Source organism: Theropithecus gelada, chromosome 1 (genome assembly GCF_003255815.1).
Source record: "Theropithecus gelada isolate Dixy chromosome 1, Tgel_1.0, whole genome shotgun sequence".
NCBI classification, from domain to species: Eukaryota; Metazoa; Chordata; class Mammalia; order Primates; family Cercopithecidae; genus Theropithecus; species Theropithecus gelada.
The window spans coordinates 103,674,138-103,696,842 of record NC_037668.1 but is presented as its reverse complement, the minus strand read 5'-3'; the positions used below and the strand labels follow the sequence as shown (position 1 = coordinate 103,696,842).

The 22,705-nt window shown below is 37.5% G+C and overlaps 1 protein-coding gene across 7 annotated transcripts in view; it reads right to left on the bottom strand.

Annotated features, from left to right (window-relative positions):
- The window catches only part of ACADM (acyl-CoA dehydrogenase medium chain), a 41,177-nt gene that overhangs the window by 6,352 nt on the left and 12,120 nt on the right, over positions 1–22,705 (bottom strand). For 6 of the 7 annotated variants that reach the window (XM_025385082.1, XM_025385075.1, XM_025385092.1 and 3 more), the window contains 5 exons: positions 19,590–19,670; positions 13,950–14,080; positions 10,780–10,888; positions 7,113–7,253; positions 6,143–6,238 (listed from right to left, as the gene is read on the bottom strand). In XM_025385082.1, the coding sequence (XP_025240867.1) occupies positions 6,143–6,238; positions 7,113–7,253; positions 10,780–10,888; positions 13,950–14,080; positions 19,590–19,670 (558 nt within the window). The remainder of the gene's footprint in view (positions 1–6,142; positions 6,239–7,112; positions 7,254–10,779; positions 10,889–13,949; positions 14,081–19,589; positions 19,671–22,705) is intronic. The other variant, XM_025385125.1, reaches the window with a different exon arrangement.

The following is a 22,705-nucleotide window of genomic DNA, read 5'->3' as shown; positions in this document are numbered from 1 at the left end:
GTTAGAGGTCATATTTTACATACCCTCATGTCATCTGGAAACAGGGACAATTTGACTTCCTCTTTTCCTAATTGAATACCCTTTATTTCTTTCTCCTGCCTGATTGCCCCGGTCAGAACTTCCAACACTATGTTGAATAGGAGTGGTGAGAGAGGGCATCCCTGTCTTGTGCCAGTTTTCAAAGGGAATGCTTCCAGTTTTTGCCCATTCAGTATGATTTTGGCTGTGGGTCTGTCATAAATAGCTCTTATTATTTTGAGATACATCACATCAATACCTAGTTTATTGAGAGTTTTTAGTATGAAGGGCTGTTGAATTTTTTCGAAGACCTTTTCGGTATCTATTGAGATAATCATGTGATTTTTGTCTTTGGTTCTGTTTATAGGATGGATTACCTTTATTGATTTGCGTATGTTGAACCAGCCTGCATCCCAGGGATGAAGCAAACTTGATCATGGTGGATAAGCTTTTTGATGTGCTGCTGGATTTGGTTTGCCAGTATTTTATTGAGGATTTTTGCATCGATGTTCATCAGGGATTGGTCTAAAATTCTTTTTTTTTTGTTGTGTCTCTGCCAGACTTTGCTATGAGGATGACGCTGGCCTCATAAAATGAGTGAGGGAGGATTCTCTCTTTTTCTGTTGATTGGAATAGTTTCAGAAGGAATGGTACCAGCTCCTCTTTGTACCTCTGGTAGAATTCGGCTGTGAATCCGTCTGGTCCTGGACTTTTTGTGGTTGGTAGGCTCTTAATTATTGCCTCAATTTCACAGCCGGTTATTTGTCTATTCAGGGATTCAACTTCTTCCTGGTTTCGTTTTGGGAGGGTGTATGTGTCCAGGAATTTATCAATTTCTTGTAGATTTTCTAGTTTATTTGCATAGAGGTGTTTGTGGTGTTCTCTGATGGTAGTTTGTATTTATGTGGGATTGGTGGTGATCTTTATCTTTTTTTATTGATTTTTGATTCTTCTCTATTTGATTCTTCTCTCTTTTCTTCTGTATTAGTCTTGCTAGCGGTCTATCAATTTTGCTGATCTTTAAAAAAACAGCTCTTGGATTCATTGATTTTTTGAAGGGTTTTTTGTGTCTCTATCTCCTTTAGTTCTGCTCTGATCTTAGTTATTTCTTGCCTTCTGCTAGTTTTTGAATGTGTCTGCTCTTGCTTCTCTAATTCTTTTAATTGTGATGTTAGAGTGTCAATTTTAGATCTTTCCTCCTTTCTCTTGTGGGCATTTAGTGCTATATATTTCCCTCTACACACTGCTTTAAATGTGTCCCAGAGATTCTGGTATGTTGTGTCTTTGTTCTCATTGGTTTCAAAGAACACCTTTATTTCTGCCTTCATTTCATTATGTACCCAGTAGTCATTCAGGAGCAGGTTGTTCAGTTTCCTTGTAGTTGAGCGGTTTTGAGTGAGTTTCTTAATCTTGAGTTCTAGTTTGCTTGCGCTGTGGTCTGAGAGACAGTTTGTTATAATTTCTGTTGTTTTACATTTGCTGAGGAGTGCTTTACTTCCAACTACGTGCTCAATTTTGGAATAAGTGTGATGTGGTGCTGAGAAGAATGTATATTCTGTTGATTTGGCATGGAGAGTTCTGTAGATGTCTATTACGTCCTCTTGTTGCAGAGCTGAGTTCAATTCCTGGATATCTTTGTTAACTTTCTGTCTTGTTGATCTAATGTTGACAATGGGGTGTTAAAATCTCCCATTATTATAGTGTGGGAGTCTAAGTCTCTTTGTAGGTCTCTAAGGACTTGCTTTATGAATCTGGGTGCTCCTGTATTGGGTGCATATATATTTAGGATAGTTAGCTCTTATTGAATTGATCCCCTTACCATTATGTAATGGCCTTGCCTCTTTTGATCTTTGTTGGTTTAAAGTCTGTTTTATCAGAGACTAGGATTGCAGCCTCTGCTTTTTTTGTTTGTTTTCCATTTGATTGGTAGATATTCCTCCATCCCTTTATTTTGAGCCTATGTGTGTCTCTGCACGTGAGATGGGTCTTCTGAATACAGCACACTGATGGTTCTTGACTCTTTATCCAATTTGCCAGTGTGTGTCTTTTAACTGGAATATTTATCCCATTTACATTTAAGGTTAATATTGTTATGTGTGAATTTGATCCCGTCATTATGATGTTAGTTGGTTATTTTGCCCACTAGTTGATGCAGTTTATTCCTAGCATCGATGGTCTTTAAAATTTGGCATGCTTTTGCAATGGCTGGTGCGTTTGTTCCTTTCCATGTTTAGTTCTCCCTTCAGGAGCTCTTGTAAGGCAGGCCTGGTGGTGACAAAATCTCTTAGCATTTGCTTGTCTGTAAAGAATTTTATTTCTCCTTCACTTATGAAGCTTAGTTTGGCTGGCTATGAAATTCTGGGTTGAAAAATTCTTTAAGAATGTTGACTACTGGCCCCCACTCTCTTCTAGCTTATAGGGTTTCTGCTGAGAGACCCACTGTTAGTCTGATGGGCTTCCCTTTGTGGGCAACCCGACCTTTCTCTCTGGCTGCACTTAACATTTTTTCCTTCATTTCAACTTTGGCGAATCTGACAATTATGTGTCTTGGGGCTGCTCTTCTCGAGGAGTATCTTTGTGACATTCTCTGAATTTTCTGAATTTGAATGTTGGCCTGCCTTGCTAGGTTGGGGAAGTTCTCCTGGATAATATCTTGAAGAGTGTTTTCCAACTTGGTTCCATTCTCCCCATCACTTTCAGGTACACCAACCAGACGTAGATTTGGTCTTTTTACATAGTCTTACATTTCTTGGAGGCTTTGTTCATTTCTTTTTACTCTTTTTCTCTAAACTTCTCTTCTTGCTTCATTTCATTCATTTGATCTTCAATCACTGATACCCTTTCTTTCACTTGATCAAATCGGCTACTGAAGCTTATGCATGCATCACGTACTTCTCGTGCCATGGTTTTCAGCTCCATCAGATCATTTAAGGTCTTTTCTACGTTGTTTATTCTAGTTAGCCATTCATCTAATCTTTTTTCAAGGTTTTTAGCTTCTTTGCGATGGGTTCGAACATCCTCCTTTAGCTTGGAGAAGTCTGTTATTACCGATTGTCTGAAGCTTTCTTCTCTCAATTCGTCTAAGTCATTCTCTGTCCAGCTTTGTTCTGTTGCTGGTGAGGAGCCGCGTTCCATTGGAGAAGAGGTGCTCTGATTTTTACTTTTCAGCTTTTCTGCTCTGGTTTCTCCCCATCTTTGGGCTTTTATCTAACTTTGGTCTTTGATGATGGTGACATACAGATGGGGTTTTGGTGTGGATGTCCTTTTTGTTTGTTAGTTTTCCTTCTAACAGTCAGGACCCTCAGTTGCAGGTCTGTTGGAGTTTGCTGGAGGTCCACTCCAGACCCTGTTTGCCTGGGTATCACCAGCGGAGGCTGCAGAACTGCAAATACTGCAGAACGGCAAATGTTGCTGCCTCATCATTCATGTGGAAGCTTCGTCTTGGAGGGGCACCCGGCTGTATGAGGTGTCAGTTGGCGGAGGTCTCTCCCAGTTGGGCTACTCGGGGGTCAGGGACCCACTTGAGGAGGCCATTTGTCTGTTCTCAGATCTCAAACTCCATGCTGGGAGGACCACTACTCTCTTCCAAGCTGTCAGACAGGGACATTAAAGTCTGCAGAAGTTTCTGCTGCCTTTTTTTCAGCTATGCCCTGCCCCCAGAGGGGAGTCGACAGAGACAGGCAGGCCTCCCAAAGCTGCAGTGGGCTCAACCCAGTTCACACTTCTTGGCCACTTTTTTACCTACTCAAGCCTCAGCAATGGCGGATTCCCCTTCCCCAGCCTTGCTGCCACCTTGCAGTTCGATCTCAGACTGCTGGGCTAGCAGTAAGCGAGGCTCTGTGGGTGTGGGACCCTCCGAGCTAGGTGTGGTGTATAATCTCCTGGTGTGTTATTTGCTAAGCCTGTTGGTACAGCACAGTATTAGGGTGGGAGTGTCCCGATTTTCCAGGTCCCGTCTGTTACAGTGTCCTTTAGCTAGGAAAGGGAATTCTCCAACCCCTTGTACTTCTCTTGCCCAGGAGGGTTAAAAAAATAACAAGAAAAAAAAGGTCTTTTGTTACTGTTGTTGTTTTGAGACAGGGTCTCACGCTGTTGCCCAGACTGGAATGTAGGGAGTTTCTCAATGTGTGGGATCAATGTACATGGCCTCTGTGATACAGGAGTCCCCAAGTCGAGAAATGAATGTAAAATAACAGCTCTTAGAATGGTGAAATCTCTGGAGTACCTAATAAAAGTGCCAAAAAAGTGCCAAAAAAGTACAAAAGCCAGTTTCTAATATGCTTCTATAATGCTCTGAGAAATACAGTACTTCCTGCAGATAAGTTGTTTACAAATAAAAAATAAAAGCAAAATAACTGACCATAAAAGAGTTAGGAGACACAATACACCTTGAAAGAGTAGCACCTTAAGAATTGAAGATAACAAAAAAATCTGAAATTGATTATAAATGAAGAATTTTTACATGATTAATGACAAAAAAGGAACAGGTGGTACCATGTTGAAAAGAAGGTATAATGGAAAAAAACAAATATAACATCTGGAAATGAAAAGTAGTCATTAATAAAAAAATCAATAGATAGATTAAATAGATTAGGCACAAGATAAGAGAACTAGAAAGCAGATCTGAAAAAATTACCTAGAATATAGTGCAGAAAGATAAATTACGAAACTAAGGTTAAGGGACACAGAGCAGTGCTAATACAAGTTTGTCCACAGTGCCGATTCACAAACTGTTACTGGTTGATGGTACAGAAGATGAGAATAAGCATTTAGAAACTTTTACAGCAATTTAATATTGTTGTGACATTCTTATATTTTACAAAAATAATGGTCCATATTAACTGGAAATTAAAACAAACTGGTCTTTCACGACAGATAGTTAGAGAACCACTGACAAATGGAGATAGGAATAGGAGGCTCATGAGGGGCCGAGGTGGAAGGATTGCTTGAGCTCAGGTGTTTGAGACCAGCCTGGGCAACACAGTGAGACCCCATCTCTACAAAAATAAAAAGATTAGGCAGGCATGATGGTGTGCCCCTATAGTTCCAGTTATTTAGGAGGCTGAAGTGAGAGGATTGCTTGATCCTGAGAAGCTGCAATGAGCCATGACTGTACCATTGCACTCACATTTGGGCAACCAAGACACTGTCTCAAAAAAAAACAACAACAAAACAAAACAAAACAAAACAAAAAACAGAGAAAGAAATAGGAGGTTCACTATACAACTCATAGTGAGTTGCAGGAGAGAATACAGATAATGGGGGGGCATCAATATTTGAAGGGATAAGACTTAAGAATTACCCTGGAAATTCATGGAAGACACAACTCTTTATAGTACTAAAATTATCTGACACTCGAGAAGAGATGGGAAGTAACAGAATTAAGAGTATAACATAGGACAGGTGTAGGGGTTCAGGCCTGTAATCCTAGCACTTTGGGAGGCCGAGGCAGGCAGATCACTTGAGGCCAGGAGTTCAACACCAGTCCGGCCAACATAAGGGAACCCTGTCTCTACTAAAAATACCAAAATTAGCTGGGTGTGGTGGTGTGTGTCTGTAGTCCCAGCAATTCGGGGGTTGAGGCAGTTGAGAATTAGAAAATGTATTTAAAATGCATAGCACAAGGCCGGGCCTGGTGGCTCATTCCTGTAATCCCAGCACTTTGGGAGGCTGAGGTGGGTGGATCGAGACCAGCCTGGTCAACATAGTGAAACCCCATCTCTACTAAAAATACAAAAATTAGCCAGGCATAGTGGTGCACACCTGTAGTTCCCGCTACTCGAGAGGCTGAGGCAGGAGAATTGCTTGAACTCGGGAGGCGGAGGTTGTGGTGAACTGATATTGTGCCACTGCACTCCAGCCTGAGCAACAGAGCGAGACTCCATCTCAAAACAAACAAACAAACAAACAAAACACATAGCACAGTGTCAGATACAGAAGTAACCAATAGTTAGTGGCACAATCTAAAAAGAAATTTGTCTTTGAAACTCATCTTGATAAAACCACATTATCTTCCTGCTATCAAAGTAGAAATTGATTAGTTTGTGGTTTAAAAATAATTTCTAAATATTAAATGATAATGAGTGTCTTTACATTTGAACAAAGCAAGCAGTATTAAAATTACCTCTATAAGTAACTTTCCAAAAGTTTTCCTTTCCAGGGCATACTTGGTAGCTTCATCCAAAGCTCTTTGTGCTAATCCAACAGCACCAGAAGATACCTAGCATTTTAACATATTACAAAGCAAAAGTTCATGTTATCTTTAAAACACATAATATCTACCTAAGTGTCTAAGTTAGGGAATGTACAAAGAGAAGGTGATGTACAGCAACAAGAAACTGGTGGGAAGCGGGGAATAGGCATGTAAGTTTATATTGTTTGTTAATTAAAGGTAGTAAGAGGCATTTGTTAGGCATAATATCATACTCTAGAAGAAAATCATTCCTTTTGTTTAACAAGAGAAACATTACTAGGGGAAATATTCTTAATGAGTGAAAACAGAAAGTGAGTACATATTAACAGGATGATCACATTTAGGGTGGACTGCCTCTCCAAATCTAGCACCAACTACAGTAATTTTGCAGTTGCTAAAATAATTTCTATAATGGATAGTAAGAAAAGTTGAAGAATTATTTAAAAAATTAAGAAAAGTAACAATATGGTCAGGCGCAGTGACTCCCACCTGTAATTCCAGCACTTTGGGAGGCCGAGGTCAAGAGATCGAGACCATCCTGGCCAATATGATGAAACCCTATCTCTACTAAAAATACAAAAATTAGCTGGGCAGTGTGGCAGGTGCCTATAGTCCCAGCTACTCATGAGGCTGAGGCAGGAGAATCTCTTGAACCCAGGACGCAAAGGTTGCAATGAGCTGAGATTGCACCACTGCACTCCAGCCTGGTTACAGAGTGTGACTCTGTCTCAAAAAAAAAAAAAAAAAAAAAAGAAAAGTAACAGTATTTCTCCTATACCCTTAAAAAAATAAGCAGATATTAAAAAGAGAAACACACTAAACATACAATTTTAAAGTAAAACTACTTATTTAATGTAATAAATAAAAGATCCTATAAGGATTGTCAACTTATATTACTTACTATAGGTCTGGTTTTATCAAAAGCTCCCATTGCAATTTTGAAACCAGCTCCGTCACCAATTAAAACATTTTCTTTAGGCACTTTCACATCTTCAAAGACAATTCCTCTAGTATCTGAACATCGCTGGCCCATGTTTAATTCCTAATAAGAAAATTGGTATATTTTAAGGAATTTTTTTTGAGCCAGTATCAATTTTTGCTTTAATCACTGTTTCATGACTTTCTGCAATTACCTAAAACAGGGATCAACAAAGTATAGTCTGCAATACCTGTTTTACAAAGAAAGCCTTATTGGAATATAGTCACACCTATTTGTTTACATATCATCTACAGTTACTTTCTTGCTACAATGGCAGAACTGAGTAGTTGTGACAGTGATACGGCCTGCAAAGCCTGAAATATTTATAATTTGGATCTTTACAAAAAAATTTGCCAACCATAATCTCAAACAACGTTTCACAAATTTTGAAACCAACACTAGTCTAAAGGTCTACAAGTACATCTTATCAACAAAGACAAATCTCATTTTATGTTTGAAAGCTCTCTATTTTACCATGTCAGAAAAAACATTTAGTAAACACAATCTGATTTGAGACCTTTAATCTTAATAGAGCTAGTAAAATAATCTACTGAATAAAAATTGTTTTCCTTTGACTCTTTGTTAAAATTAGGTTTACTGAGGTATAATTTACATGTAGAAAAGTCATCATTTTTATGTATACATTTCTAATAACTCTGACAAATGTATGTGTGTGTAACCACCACCATGCTCAAAATATAGAGTATTTTAGAACCCCAAAAAGTTACCTTGTTCTCCCTTTATAGTCAATTTCCTTATTCTACACCTATCCCCTGGCAACCACTGTGTGATTTTTCTCCATGTAGTTTTTCCTTTTCCAGAACGTCATTTAAGTGAAATAATAAAGTCTGCTTTCTGTGTCTGACTTTTCACTTAGTATAGTGCTTCTGAGATTCACCCATGTTGCTGCACAATCAATAATTCATTTATTTTACTGCTGAGTAGTATCCCACTGTATGGATGTACCATATATCCATTATCTTTTCACTAGTTGATGGATACCCCCGTCCTCATTTTTAGCAGTCATTAATAAAATTGCAATAAACATTTGTATATAGGTCCTATTTTCATTTCTCTTGGGTATTTATCTAAGAGCACTGGTTATGTGATAAGTGTATGTTTGACTTTATAAGAAACTACTAAACTAGCTACATTCCCTCAACTTTTTGTTTTAAAAATTTTCAAACCAATGGAGGAGTTGTAATAGGCATATAAGTACTTATATACCCTACACCTGTAATAGATTCACCAGTTGTTAACATTTTGATACATTTGCTTTATTTTTTCTCTTTCTCTTTGTATATAACTGTTAGTGTTATGCTGAATCATGAGAGGAAGTTGCAGACATAACTCTTAATAAGGAAAAAAATTTGATCTCATTTTTAATAAGCAGAATGAGAAACAGGAGCATTGGAAACAAAGAGCTATAAACTAATCCTTTAATTTGCTGGTTTTAATAGTCTGCTTCTGAGTTTGAAGAAATGATAACAATAGTTTGACCTAGAAAGAAACCAACATCCCTTTATTTTGTCTTTAAAAGTTGATAAACTAGAATCTTGGACCACCATTCAGATATAATGAGAAAACACCTTACCAGATTCATCCCAAACCCCACAACATTTAAAACCAAAATGCTTCCTGGGCTCATCTCAAACCATGTAATTTCTAAAACAGAAAACATTTGAAAACATTAGGTCTCACTCTGTCATCCAGGCTGTAGTGCAGCAACACGAGCATGGCTCACTGCAGCCTTGACTTCCTGGGCTTAGGTGATCCTGCCACTTCAGTCTTCCAAGTACCTGGGACTACAGGTGTATGTCACTACAACTGGCTAATTAATTTTTTTTTTTTTTTTTTTTTGTAGAGGTAAAGTCTCAATATGTTGCCTAGGCTGGTTCTGAACTCCTGGGTTCAAGCAGTTCTCCCAGATCAGCCTCCCAAAGTGCTAGGATTACAATCATGAACCACCAAACCTGGCCTGAAAACATCAAATTTCACAAATTTGTAAATATCCGTTTGTTTCAATAAAGATTTAAGGAGGCTTAAATATACACAACATAATTATCTATATCCCTCACTAGAAAGTAATTTACCTAAGGCCAGGGATTTTTGTCTATTTTGATCCATACTGTATCCCTAATAGCTAGAATACTGTATATAGTATGCACTACATAAATATTTATTGAAGTAGAGATTTTTTTTTTTTAAGTGAGAACATTAGGCAAAAAGAAAAAAAAAACTAGAAATAGCAAGATAAAATCAGGAGTGAGTTTACTACTAAAAAAAATATAAGCTGTTAGATCCTTTATACTTTCTAAAGATGGGCCATACATTTGGCCAAGTTTGCTAGCAACTACTCCTAAGACAGAAACATGATCTGTTACATAAATAAAAAACAATTTCTTGGGAAAAGCACAACAATTTTTAGTTCTTTTATTTTGTTACATACAACAGTATCATCAGTTTTGTCAGGTGCAGTCTACCTTTAATATCTGATTGAAAATATAGCACAATATAGTATCATAAACTACACTGAGTAAGGTCCTAGGATACCTTCATATTGATTTCAATTCTGCCTCTCACTTTGTGACCTTGGTTGGGTGCAGTGGCTCGTGCCTGTAATCCCAGCACTTTAGGGGGCCAAGGTGGGAGGATCACTTGAGCCCAGGAGTCTGAGACCAGGCTGGGCAACACAGCACAACCCTGTCTCTACAAAAAATACAAAAATTAGCCATGTGTGGTGGTGCATGCCAGTAATCCTAGCCACTCAGGAGGCTGAGATGGGATGATTGTCTGAGCCCAGGAGGCAGAGGTTGCAGTGAGCTGAGATCCTGCCACTGCACTCAAGCCTGGGCAACAGAGCAAGATGCTGTCTCAAAAAAAAAAAAAAAAAGAAAGAAAGAAAATTACTTTATTGACTTCATTTCTTTCCTTCTTTATAAAATTTATAATTTTAAACTCTGAGTTATAAAATTTTAAACTCTTTTCTCTTTAGTCTACTTTAAACGCCAAATTTATCTCCACATATTCAGAATACAAACCTTTTCAAATATGTTAAATTACCTTTTCTTATTTAAATAAGATTTTCTTGCCTTTCCACATTCAAGGCTATTTGCTATTTTCTACACTCTTTTCAGGCATAGACGTTTTTCTTAGTGTTATATGACCTAGTATAATCTCAATTATGTCACATTGTTTTTATCTGTAAAATGGGCATAATGCCATTTATCCTACCAAAAGGTTGCTGTGAGGATCCAATGGAGAAAAGTGTGGGAAAGTCCTTTGAAATATCCAAAATTCTTATTATTGGTCAGGTAATATAAATGGTAGCTTGATTTTACTTCATTATTCCTCACAGCTGTTATTAGCCTTCTCCACAGGTTAGTACTACTCTTTCAAAATGACTTGAAATGACTGCTCACAAAATCTTCAGTAGTATATAGACTATTTGATCTAATATCATCAAAACACAGCTTTATTTTTACTCCAACTTACTACAAACAAATGTTTTCATTAAAGGAAAGTTAAGTAATTTGCAATTTATAATTAAAATAATATTTGGGGCCCTAATCATTGATAAACACTTTACCTTTCTCCCAATCTGAATTCCTGGGGTATCTGCTTCCACAATGAATCCAGTAAAGGCTTTATTAGCAGGAGCTTTAGGATCTGGATCAGAACGTGCCAATAAAAAATACCTAAGAGATACACACAACCAATAATGGTGATAATATCAGCAAATAACACATGGTGACTGCTCTCTCAGTTAATCCTCTTAACAATCCCAATTATTATTACCTACATTTTACAAATGAGGAAATAAATAATCAGGTTTAAAAGAGCTATGGAAGAGATAGTATTTGAGGTCTATGTCTAATAACACAGTAGGCCCTCCCCCATTACATGGGGTTTCACTTTCTGTGGTTTCAGTTACCCGCAGTACAGTACATATAAGATATTTTGAAAGACAAAGGGGACATTTACATAACTCTTTTTTTTTTTTTTTTTTGGACAAGATCTCACTCTGTTGCCCAGGCTGGAGTACAGTGGCATGATCTTGGCTCACTGCAGCCTCGACCTCCCCAGCTCAGGTGATTCTTCCACCTCTTCTGAGTCACTGGTACTATGGGCACGTGCCACCATGCCCAGCTAATTTTATTTTTTGTAGGGATGAAGTTCCATTACCTTGCCCAGGCTGGTCTCAAACTCCTAGACTCAAGGGATCCTCCCACATGGGCCTTCTAAAGTGCTGTGATTACAGGTGTGAGCCACCATGCCTGGCCTAACATTTACATAACTTATTACAATATATTGTTATAGTTCTATTTCATTAGTAGTTGTTGTTAATCTCTTGCCGGGCCCACTTTATCAATTAAACTTTATCGTAAGTATATATGTGTAGAAATATAGTATATATAGGCTTTGGTACTTCTGAAGCTTCGGGTATCCACTAGGGGTCCTGGAATGTATCCTGCAAAGATAAGGAGCGACTACAGTATGCTATTTAACTTTGTTTTAGTAGTATGAGTTGTAAGTAAAAATCCCTGGTATAATAATAATGTAATATAACAAGACAGTCTGTGTATGTTGAAACTGGCACTTTTTCTCTCCCAAATCTAATTTTATTCTTTAAGGGGCATGCTATCTTGAAAAGGAGGACAAATAGAGCTGCCTGTGAAAAGGAATAATATAAAACAGAGACCCATATGTTCCAACTACTGTTTCTTTATGCAGCAAGTCAGTATTTTTGTTATAGCTGAGTTATTAGGAATATTTGCTGATTTTTTCCTACAGAAGAATTTCTCAGAAAGATTTTGAAGTGAAACATAAGAAAAAAAATGCAAATATCCAAGCATCTAATTCATGTTCCACATACCCTGGTACATGAAAAATTCTTTTAAAAAGGTATATTCTTCCCTTAACAACACAAACTTATTTTCTTTGCTTAAAACCAATACATTACCACTCATTCTATAGTTTTATTTAATATTAATAGTAACAAAATCATAAAAATTGCTATCTGGTTTCATATGTTACCTAATTTGCCTTACTATATGAACAATGAACAGTTGTAATCAGTTATTTCATTCAATTTTGTAAAGATGGGGTCTCGTTATGTTGCCCAAGCTGGTCTTGAACTCCTGGGCTCAAGCAATCTTCCTGCCTCAGCCTCCAAAAGTGCTGGGATTGCAGATGTGAGTCACTGCACCTGACTAATCCGTTTTTAAAATTACAAAAACTTCAAACTGCATTGTTCGATTTCTCGCAACTTGTTAAATTTTAAGTTTCTTCATTCTTTATTAGTTGCTGGTATTATCAGGAATTGCTTTAAGGTAAAGATATAGCACTCCATAATACTGAACATATTTAGGATGCTCATAAGGAATTGATTGATATGTTTAAACTAAATAACTTTTTAGTAGGTTCATTCTGAAAAAATGATGTTTTATTTGCTAGAAAACTGTACTATATGGCACACAAATATATTGAATCAGAATTTTTACAAAAAGAGACAGGCCATTTAGTACATTATTCTAATCAATAAAAAGTTATTCTAGAAACTCTCTATATACTTGTAGTGATGGGTAAATACAGTATTTCCCATGACAACTTAACAGCACTGCTGCTGGAAAACTTGTCCTTAGATTAAGCTAAATTCTACATTTTTCTTTTCTTTTTTATTATTATACTTTATGTTCTAGGGTACATGTGCACAACGTGCAGGTTTGTGACATATGTATACATGTGCCATGTTTGTGTGCTGCACCCATTAACTCGTCATTTACATTAGGTATATCTCCTAAGGCTATCCCTCCCCCTTCCCAATTCTACATTTTTCTAACTTTCACCCATCAATTCTAAGCTGGCATCCTGAAGTAAACACATAAGCCTGATCATCTTTCTGTGTAATAACATTTGAAAAACTTCAAGATTCTTCCAAAATAACCAAGGCTCTGCTTTTCAGAACATGTTTAGTAGGCTCCTCCCAATGTAAGACACTTACCTGCTTCTAGATTTAGTCAATTTTTTCAATATATGTTTAATGTGTTGCCCAGAACTGTCACCATTTTTTTTTCTCCTATTTGATGTTGTACTTCTATTACTTTGGCTTAAAATTACATTAGTTTTTTAAAGGCTCATACTATTGATTCCTATTGAACTTAAGAGTTACTTATTGAATTTTCCTCATCTTTTATCAACAAATAATCAAGTGTTTTTCTTTAATATTTTATATTTATACAAATTATGTTTGATCCTTTGCTGACCTCCATATTATTTTTTGACCATATATTAGAAATTTCCAGATTTTATTAAAGTCAAATTCTGCCTTCTCTAATGGATAACCTGTTTTAAGACTGCTTCTGTTTATTTCTGACAATTGCAGACAGGCACTATACCAAAGGTTTTCCTTTTTCCTTAGAGTCTTAGGATTCCAAGGAATGGCTGGTATAGGAGATGAGGAGTGGAGATAATAAGCCAAGTAGATACAGTGCTAGCCTTCCTAATCAGATTCAAACAGAGCATGCATTTGTATTTTATTTTACACATTAAACTTCTGAGAGTTAATTTGAAAAAACAGTGCAGGGGCTTAAAAATAGTTTTTGAAAATCACCTAACTGTTTATCATCTCCTATAGACCTTCCAGTTCCACAAACATACCTTAACTGTAGTGGTTTAAAAATATACAGAAAGAAGAAAGAGAGATTTGAAGATAAAACAATTAAGAAAAAATATACAAAGATGTTTTGAACAACATACCAACTAGCTTTTCCTCCATTGGTTATCCACATCTTCTGACCATTAATAATATACTCATCTCCTTTCTTTTCTGCTTTGGTCTTTATACCAGCTACATCAGAGCCTGCTCCAGGTTCTGTTACACAATAAGCCTTGAATATATAAAAACAAGAGAAATGAAATTAAATGTTAGTGATTAAATTCTGAATGTTTGGAAACATGATTGTTTTATTTTTTTAAGCTGTATTTTAAATATTTTTAAATATCTAAACTTAAAATGTTCTTAGAAAATCAAATAAACCACTCAAATGTCAAAACTTTTCTGTTTTGTTTGTAAGAGGCAGGGTCTCGCTCTGTTGCCCAGGCTGGAACACAGAGGCTCAATGCAGTTTCAGCTTCCTGGACTCAGGAAATTCTCCCACCTCAGCCTCCTGTGTATAATAGCTGGGACTGCAGGCACACACCACCATGCCTGGCTAATTTTAAATTTTTGGTAGAGATATAGTCTCACTATATTGCCTAGGCTGGTCTCAACTTCCTGGGCTCAAGCAATCCTCTGTGTCAGCCTCCCAAAGTGCTGGGACTACAGGCACAAGTCACAGTGCCTGGCCTAAAAACATTTAATATATAATTAAAATTAGGCAGAAGTATATCAACAAATCATATATTTAACAAAAAAGTGAAAATGTTAGATAGCTTTAAACAAGTTCATTAAATTCAATTTCACATGTATTCATTCATACAAACATTTATTGAGTATCTACTATGTACCACGATATAAACTAGGATATGGGGAAACCAGAGGTAAAGGACATTCAGTCCTAGAGATTTTCACAATGTAACAGTGGAGATAAATAACTATACTGCAACTCTATGTGTGAAAGTCACAGATAAGGGGCTTGAGAAACTAGCTTCCCAGAGGAGAGGATGTTTAAATTAAGTCTCAAAAAGGAAAATGGCTTCTTTGGGAGGAGGGATAAAGAGGAGGAATATGCATTCCAGGTACAAGTAATGGGATATGCTATGATACTAAGATAAGAAACAGAGTTACCCAGTGTTTGTAATGCTGAAAATACCAGAGCTCTACAGTATGTAAATTCTGTGCATGTAAGGGAATGGTAAGACATAAGTCTGGAAAGAAAGGAATGAAATGGTTGACAAGAATCTTTTATATCACATTAGAAATTTAAAATTTTACTGAGGGGAGCCTCTTAAGGCTCTTAAACAGAGGAATGACAAGACACAAGCAGTAATGGATAAAAGGGGGTGGTAGAAGGCAAGTGTTAGTGCAAGTTAATTCAAGAGTGGCAGGTACTGTGGATACTAAAGAAACAAGTTCCTTGCCCTTAAGGTACTTACAGTCCAAAGAAGAAAGAAATTGGGCCGAACATAGTGGCCCCTGCCTGTAATCCTAGCATTCTGTGAGGCTGAGATGGGAGGATCACTTGAGACCAGGAGTTGAAGACCAGCCTGATCAACATAGCGAGAACCCACGTCGATTTACTTTTTAAAAATATACAACAAAAAAGAAACTATAAACATTGTATTTTAATTCAAAATAGTAAGTGTATATAGGCGCATTGTAAATGATTACTTAGGGCCAGGCATGGTGGATCAGGCTTCAGGCTTGTAATTCCAGCACTTTGGGAAGCCGAGGCAGATGGATCACTTGAGGTCAGGAGTTCGAGACCAGCCTGGCCAACATGGTAAAACCCTGTCTCTACTAAAAATACAAAACCTTAGCTAGGCGTGGTGGCGGGTGCCTGGCTAATCCCAGCTTCTTGGGTGGCTGAGGAAGAAGAATTACTTGAACCTGGGAAGTGAGCCGAGATGGTGCCACTGCACTCCAGCTCCATTTCAGAAAAAAATAAATAAATAAATAAATAATAATAACTACACTCGGCTGGGCTTGGTGGCTCACACTTGTAATCCCAGCACTTTGGGAGGCCAAGGTGGGCAGATCATAAGGTCAGGAGATATAGACCATCCTGGCTAACACAGTGAAATCTCATCTCTACTAAAAATACAAAAAATTAGCCAGGCGTGGTGGCACGCACCTGTAGTCCCAGCTACTTGGGAGGCTGAGGCAGGAGAATCGCTTGAACCCAGGAGGCAGAGGTTGCAGTGAGCCAAGATTGCACCACTGCACTCCAACCTGGGGAACAGAGCAAGACTCCATCTCAAAAAGTAAATAAATAAAAATAACTTACTCAAACATCTGAAAGCCAATATAGCCAAGAGAAAACTACAGTGAAATCACTCTAACATTTATTGAACACCTATTATAGTATGAACTGGTAAAATTATTTAAAAAAATGACAGGTTCTGTGCTTCAGCATCACGTAATCTAAAATATTTGTCTAATGATAACAGATGCTCGCAAATGATGCTGCTTCAGAAGGTATTGATTCCCAGGCACCTGAGGTATAAAAACATGTCAGCTAGATGGCTTTTGACAGGGATTCTGTAGAAGGGATTCAGGTGTCACTCAAGTTAACTGAACTAGATTACTCCACTACCTGGAGATTTGATGATGTATTCAGCATCATAACAAAATAAAGAGTTGTCCATAAAAGATGCCCCTTTTAAGTACCAACATTTTGTTTTAAACAACTTTAAGGTATTTTTTTCCCTGAAATATGATATTAGACATCTTTCTGTTTCACAATACAGTGAAGTTTTTAAAGTTTGTGAAGTAAATGGGCCTGTTTTTTCCTATACAAAATGGCTTGTCACTACTGGTTCTTCGGAGTTGTTGTCTTCTTTTTCTTTTTCTTTTTTGTTTTTTATATATATATTTTTTATATATTGTTATATATAATATATAATTATACATAATATAGTATATTCCATAGTAATATACATATATAGTATATTATATAGTATATATACTACATATAGTATACATATTATACATACAATTTATACAATGTATAAATTATATATTGTGTATATGTATAATATAACATTATATATTTATAATTATATAATTACATATAACTACAATATATAAAATATGTAATTATATATAATATATAGTTTATTATATATTGTATATATAGTGTATTATATTATACATAGTATATCTTATACAAGATAAGATATTGTATTTATAACACTATATAATACTATATATTACATATACAATATATAGCATTAATATATAATGTATACTAATACTATATATTATAGTATTACTATATAACATATATTATACAATATGTTATATATTATACAATATATTATATAATGTATATTTTTTATATATAATATATAGTATATGTTATATATACTATATATTATATATATACTGGTGGCAGAGTCTCTCAACGTTGTCCAGGCTGGTCTTGAACTCCTGGCCACAAGCAGTCTTCCTGCCTTGGCTTCCCAAAGTGTTAGGATTACAGACATGAGCCACCATGCCTGGCCTGTTCTTGGCTTCTTATTTGAGCATTTTTTTAAAAAATTTTTTTCTGTATTATTTTTTACCATAACATTATTTTCTAAAGTAAAAACCCAAGGAGTTTAAACATTCAACAGTATAGAACAGTGAAATAATTTATAGCATATCCATTAGATAGCAAATTATGCAGTACTGTTACAGCATGTAAAAAGAAGGAAGGCATAAGAAAATGTTCACGTTGTTAAATAAAGTAGTACATAAAACTACATGTATATAATAGGGCGCTAACTGTTACAAACACAATTACATATCTAAAAATCTGGTAGGCACTACAATAAGGAAGTAATAATAATTAACTCCATATCTGAGGGATAACAGATACTTTTGTTCTGCTTTAAACATTTCTAAATTTCTATACTCAGTATTTTATAATCAGAAAAGTTATAAAATTTTAATTTTTTAAAAGTTTGCCTTTGGCATCCACGAGTTTTGGAATTCAACCAACTGTGGATCAAAACCCACAGATACGAAGGGCTAACTGTACATTTTGTATAAGGGACTTGGCAACCAAAAATATTGATGTGGAGTACAACAGGTCCTAAACTATTCCCTCATGGATATGGAGAGCTGACTATACTCTACAGGAGAACAATCTAGATGTTTCACACAGTTCTTATAGACAATAGTGAGAATGTTTAGCTAAACTCTCAATTGTTTAAAAATATTGCAGATTTCCTAGCAAATATGTACAAATGCCTTTATTAAACAGTTTGCTTGAAATTTAGGTATCTGAAATAAAAATCATTTATTTTCAAGTATTATTTTCTGTTAAGATGAATTCTCATTATTTGCTCAAAACGAATAAATCTACTGTATTTCAGTATAACAACCACACCTTAGATTGAAATATGTTTGAGTAAACAAGAAGTAAAAATTCTTAGGTAAACAACAGTTTAAGAATAGAGCCTATGTGTGTGTGTGCGTGTGTGTGTGTGTGTAACCTTTTTAAAAAAATCTAATTTAAAAATTTGTTGAGTTGTTTTCAGAGGTTTAAATAAACTCTACAACTATTCTTCCCAAGTCATTCAGTCATTCAACAAATACGTTGCTCTTTCTTCAGTTGCAGGTTCACATTAATTTTATTTATTTATTTATTTATTTAGAGACAGAGTCTCACTGTGTTGCCCAGGTTGGTCTTGAACTCCTGGGCTCAAGCAGTTCTGCCTTAGCCTCTCAAAGTGTTCAGATTACAGGTGTGAGCCACTATGCCCAGCCCACATTAACTGCTTTTTTTTTTTGAGACAGAGTCTCACTCTGTTGCCCAGGCTGGAGTGCAGTGTCACCATCTTTACTTAGCAACCTCTGCCTCCTGGGTTCAAGAGATTCTCATGCCTCAGCCTCCCGAGTAGCTGACAAGCGCCACCTCATCCAGCTAAGTTTTGTATTTTTAGTAGAGATGGGGTTTCTCCATTTTGGCTACGCTGGTCTCAAACTCCTGACCTCAGGTGATCCACCTGCCTCCCACTCTCAAAGTGCTGGGATTACAGGCGTGAGCCCCCACGACCAACCAACATTAATTTTTTACTAATTCAAAACACTACTAGTTCAAACACACATTGCCCTACATTCAATCTGAACTTCCTGACACAATGACTCAGTTCTTGAAGTGTAGAATGCTCCATTAAATAGATCTCTCTCTCCTGAAGTAAGGGATTATTATGACACTTTTTGACATCCCAAAGACATCACAAGTAGATCTCTCTTCTCCTGGAAATAAGCAAGGAAATTATGATGACACTTTTTTTTTTTTTTTTTTTGAGATAGTCTCACTCACTCTGTCGCCCAGGCAGCAGTGCAGTGGTGTGATCTCTGCTCACTGCAACCTCCATCTTCCAGGTTCAAGTGATTCTCATGCCTCAGCCTCCTGAGTAGCTGGGATTATAGGCAAGCACTGCCATGCCTGGTTAATTTTTGTATTTTCAGTAGAGACAGGGTTTCACCATGTTAGCCAGGCTGAACTCCTATCCTCAAGTAATCTGCCCCCCTCAGCCTCCCAAAGTGCTGGGATTACAGGTATGAGCCACAGCCCTCGGCCTGTTATGACAGTTTCTTGGCATCCTCGAAACATCATTGCAATAATACGTCGCTAACATTTGTTTCAATGGTATATCTCCCAGTATATACATATAGACTGAAAAGGAGAAATAGCACCTTTGTTCCCTTAAGTGTGAAATAAAGTAGCAGCTACACATACTCACACACATCAACGGCTCCTCAGTCATTCTCCCCAAATACTTCTTCTTTTGTTGCTCATTTCCAGCAATAATAATAGGCATTTCCTACCGAAAAAAATTGACATTAAAAAATCAAGTCATTTTTATTGGATATGTAAATTCAGAGACGTTATAATTCAAAATGAAAAAAGAACTACTTTTCACCTAAGAGGTAAGTCCAAAGAACTGGCCTATACCTTGCCTCTAAGTTAGAATGAGGAAATAAATATGCTAATCTAAGTATTTTAATAAAATTAGGTTATATGTAGGACCTGTGGCATTATAATCTGTGAAAATCTACTACACTAAAATGCACAAATAAAAAATTATATTTAGAATATATGACACGGTATATATGATCAGGCCTAAGAACTACTTGTTAGGCTGGATGCAATGGCTCACGCCTGTAATCACAGCACTTTGGGAGGCCAAGGCGGGTGAATTATGAGATCAAGAGATGGAGACCATTCTGACCAACATGGTGACACCCCATCTCTACTAGAATTACAAAAAAAAAAAAAAAAAAAATTGCCAGGCATGGTGGTGGGCGCCTGTAGTCCCAGCTACTCAAGAGGCTGAGACAGGAGAATGGCGTGAACCCGGGAGGTGGAGCTTCCAGTGAGCCAAGATCGCGCCACTGCACTCCAGCCTGGGCAACACAGCGAGACTCTGTCTCAAACAAAACAAAACAAAACAAAACAAAACAAAACAAAACAAAACAAGGGGAGGTTCCAAGATGGTCAAATAGGAACAGCTCCAGTCTACAGCTCTCAGTGTGAGTGATGCAGAAGATGGGTGATTTCTGGATTTCCAACTGAGGTACTGGGTTCATCTCACTGGGGCTTGTCGGACAGTGGGTATAGCCCATGGACTGTGAGCCAAAGCAGGGTGAGGTATTACCTCAACCAGGAAGTGCAAAGGGTCAGGGAATTCCCTTTCCTAGCCAAGGGAAGCCGTGACAGACTGAACCTGGAAAATTGGGTCACTCTCACCCTAATACTGTTCTTTCTCAAAGGTCTTAGCTAACAGCATGCCAGGAGATTATATCCCGAACCTGGCTTGGAGGGTCCCATGCCCACGGAGCCTTGCTAACTGCTAGCACAGCAGTCTGAGATCAAACTGCAATGCAGCAGCGAGGCTGGGGGAGGGGCGCCCGCCATTGCTGAGGCTTGAGTAGGTAAACAAAGAGGCCGGGAAAGGGAAGCTGGATCTCAGTGGAACCCGTCGCAGTTCAAGAAGGCCTGCCTGCCTCTGTAGACTCCACCTCTGGGGGCAGGGCATAGCTGAACAAAAGGCAGCAGAAATTTCTGCAGACTTAAACGTCCTTGTCTGACAGCTTTCAACAGAATAGTGGTCCTACCAGCATGGATTTTGAGATCTGAGAACTGACTGACTGCCTCCTCAAGTGGGTCCCTGACCCCCAAGTAGCCCAACTGGAAGGCACCTCCCAGTAGGGGCCGACTGACACCTCATATGGCTGGGTGCCCCTCTGAGATGAAGCTTCCAGAGGAATGATCAGGCAGCAACATTTGCCGTTCTACAATATTTGTGGTTCTGCAGCCTCCGCTGGTGATACCGAGGCAAACAGGGTCTGGAGTGGACTTCCAGCAAATTCCAACAGACCTGCAGCTGAGGGTCCAGACCAATAGAAGGAAAGCTAACAAACAGAGAGGACATCCACACCAAAACCCCATCTGTATGTCACCATCATCAAAGACCAAAGTTAGATAAAAGCCCAAAGATGGGGAGAAACCAGAGCAGAAAAGCTGAAAACTCTAAAACTCAGAGTGCCTCTTCTCCTCCAAAGGAATGCAGCTCCTCACCAAAAACGGAACAAAGCTAGATGGAGAATTACTTTGACAAGTTGAGAGAAGAAGGCTTCAGAAGATTGGTAATAACAAACTACTCTGAGCTAAAGAAGGATGTTTGAACCCATCACAAAGAAGCTAAAAATCTTGAAAAAAGATTAGATGAATGGTTAACTAGAATAAACAGCATAGAGAAGACTTTAAATGACCTGATGGAGTTGAAAACCATGGCATGAGAAGTACGTGATGCACACACAAGCTTCAGTAGCTGATTTGATCAAATGGAAGAAAAGGTATCAGTGATTGAAGATCAAATGAATGAAATGAAGTGAGAAGAGAAGTTTAGAGAAAAAGAGTAAAAAGAAACGAACAAAGCCTCCAAGAAATATGGGACTATGTGAAAAGACCAAATCTACATCTGATTGGTGTACCTGAAAGTGATGGGGAGAACAGAATGGAACCAAGTTGGAAAATACTCTTCAGGATATTATCCAGGAGAACGTCCCCAACCTAGCAAGGCAGGAAAACATTCAAATGCAGGAAATACAGAGAACACCACAAATATATTCCTCAAGAAGAGCAACTCTAAGACACATAATTGTCAGATTCACCAAGGTTGAAATGAAGGAAAAAATGTTAAGTGCAGCCAGAGAGAAAGGTCGGGTTACCCACAAAGGGAAGCCCATCAGACTAACAGTGGATCTCTCAGCAGAAACCCTACAAGCCAGAAGAGATTGGGGGCCAATATTCAACATTCTTAAAGAAAAGAATTTTCAACCCACAATTTCATATCCAGCCAAACTAAGCTTCATAAGTGAAGGAGAAATAAAATCCTTTACAGACAAGCAAATGCTGAGAGATTCTGTCACTACCAGGCCTGCCTTACAAGAGCTCCTTAAGGAAGCACTAAACACAAACCCTTCAAAAAATCAATGAATACAGGAGCTGATTTTTTGAAAAGATCAACAAAATTGATAGACTGCTAGTAAGACCAATAAAGAAGAAAAGAGAGAAGAATCAAATAGATGCAATAAAAAATGATGAAGGGGATATCACCACCGACCCTACAGAGATACAAACTACCATCGGAGAATACTATAAACACCTCTTCCCAAATAAACTAGAAAATCTAGAAGAAATGGATAAATTCCTGAACACATACACCCTCCCAAAACTAAACCAGGAAGAAGTTGAATCCCTGAATATACCAACAACAGGCTCTGAAATTGAGGCAATAATTAATAGCCTGCCAACCAAAAAAGTCCAGGACCAGATGGATTCACAGCCAAATTC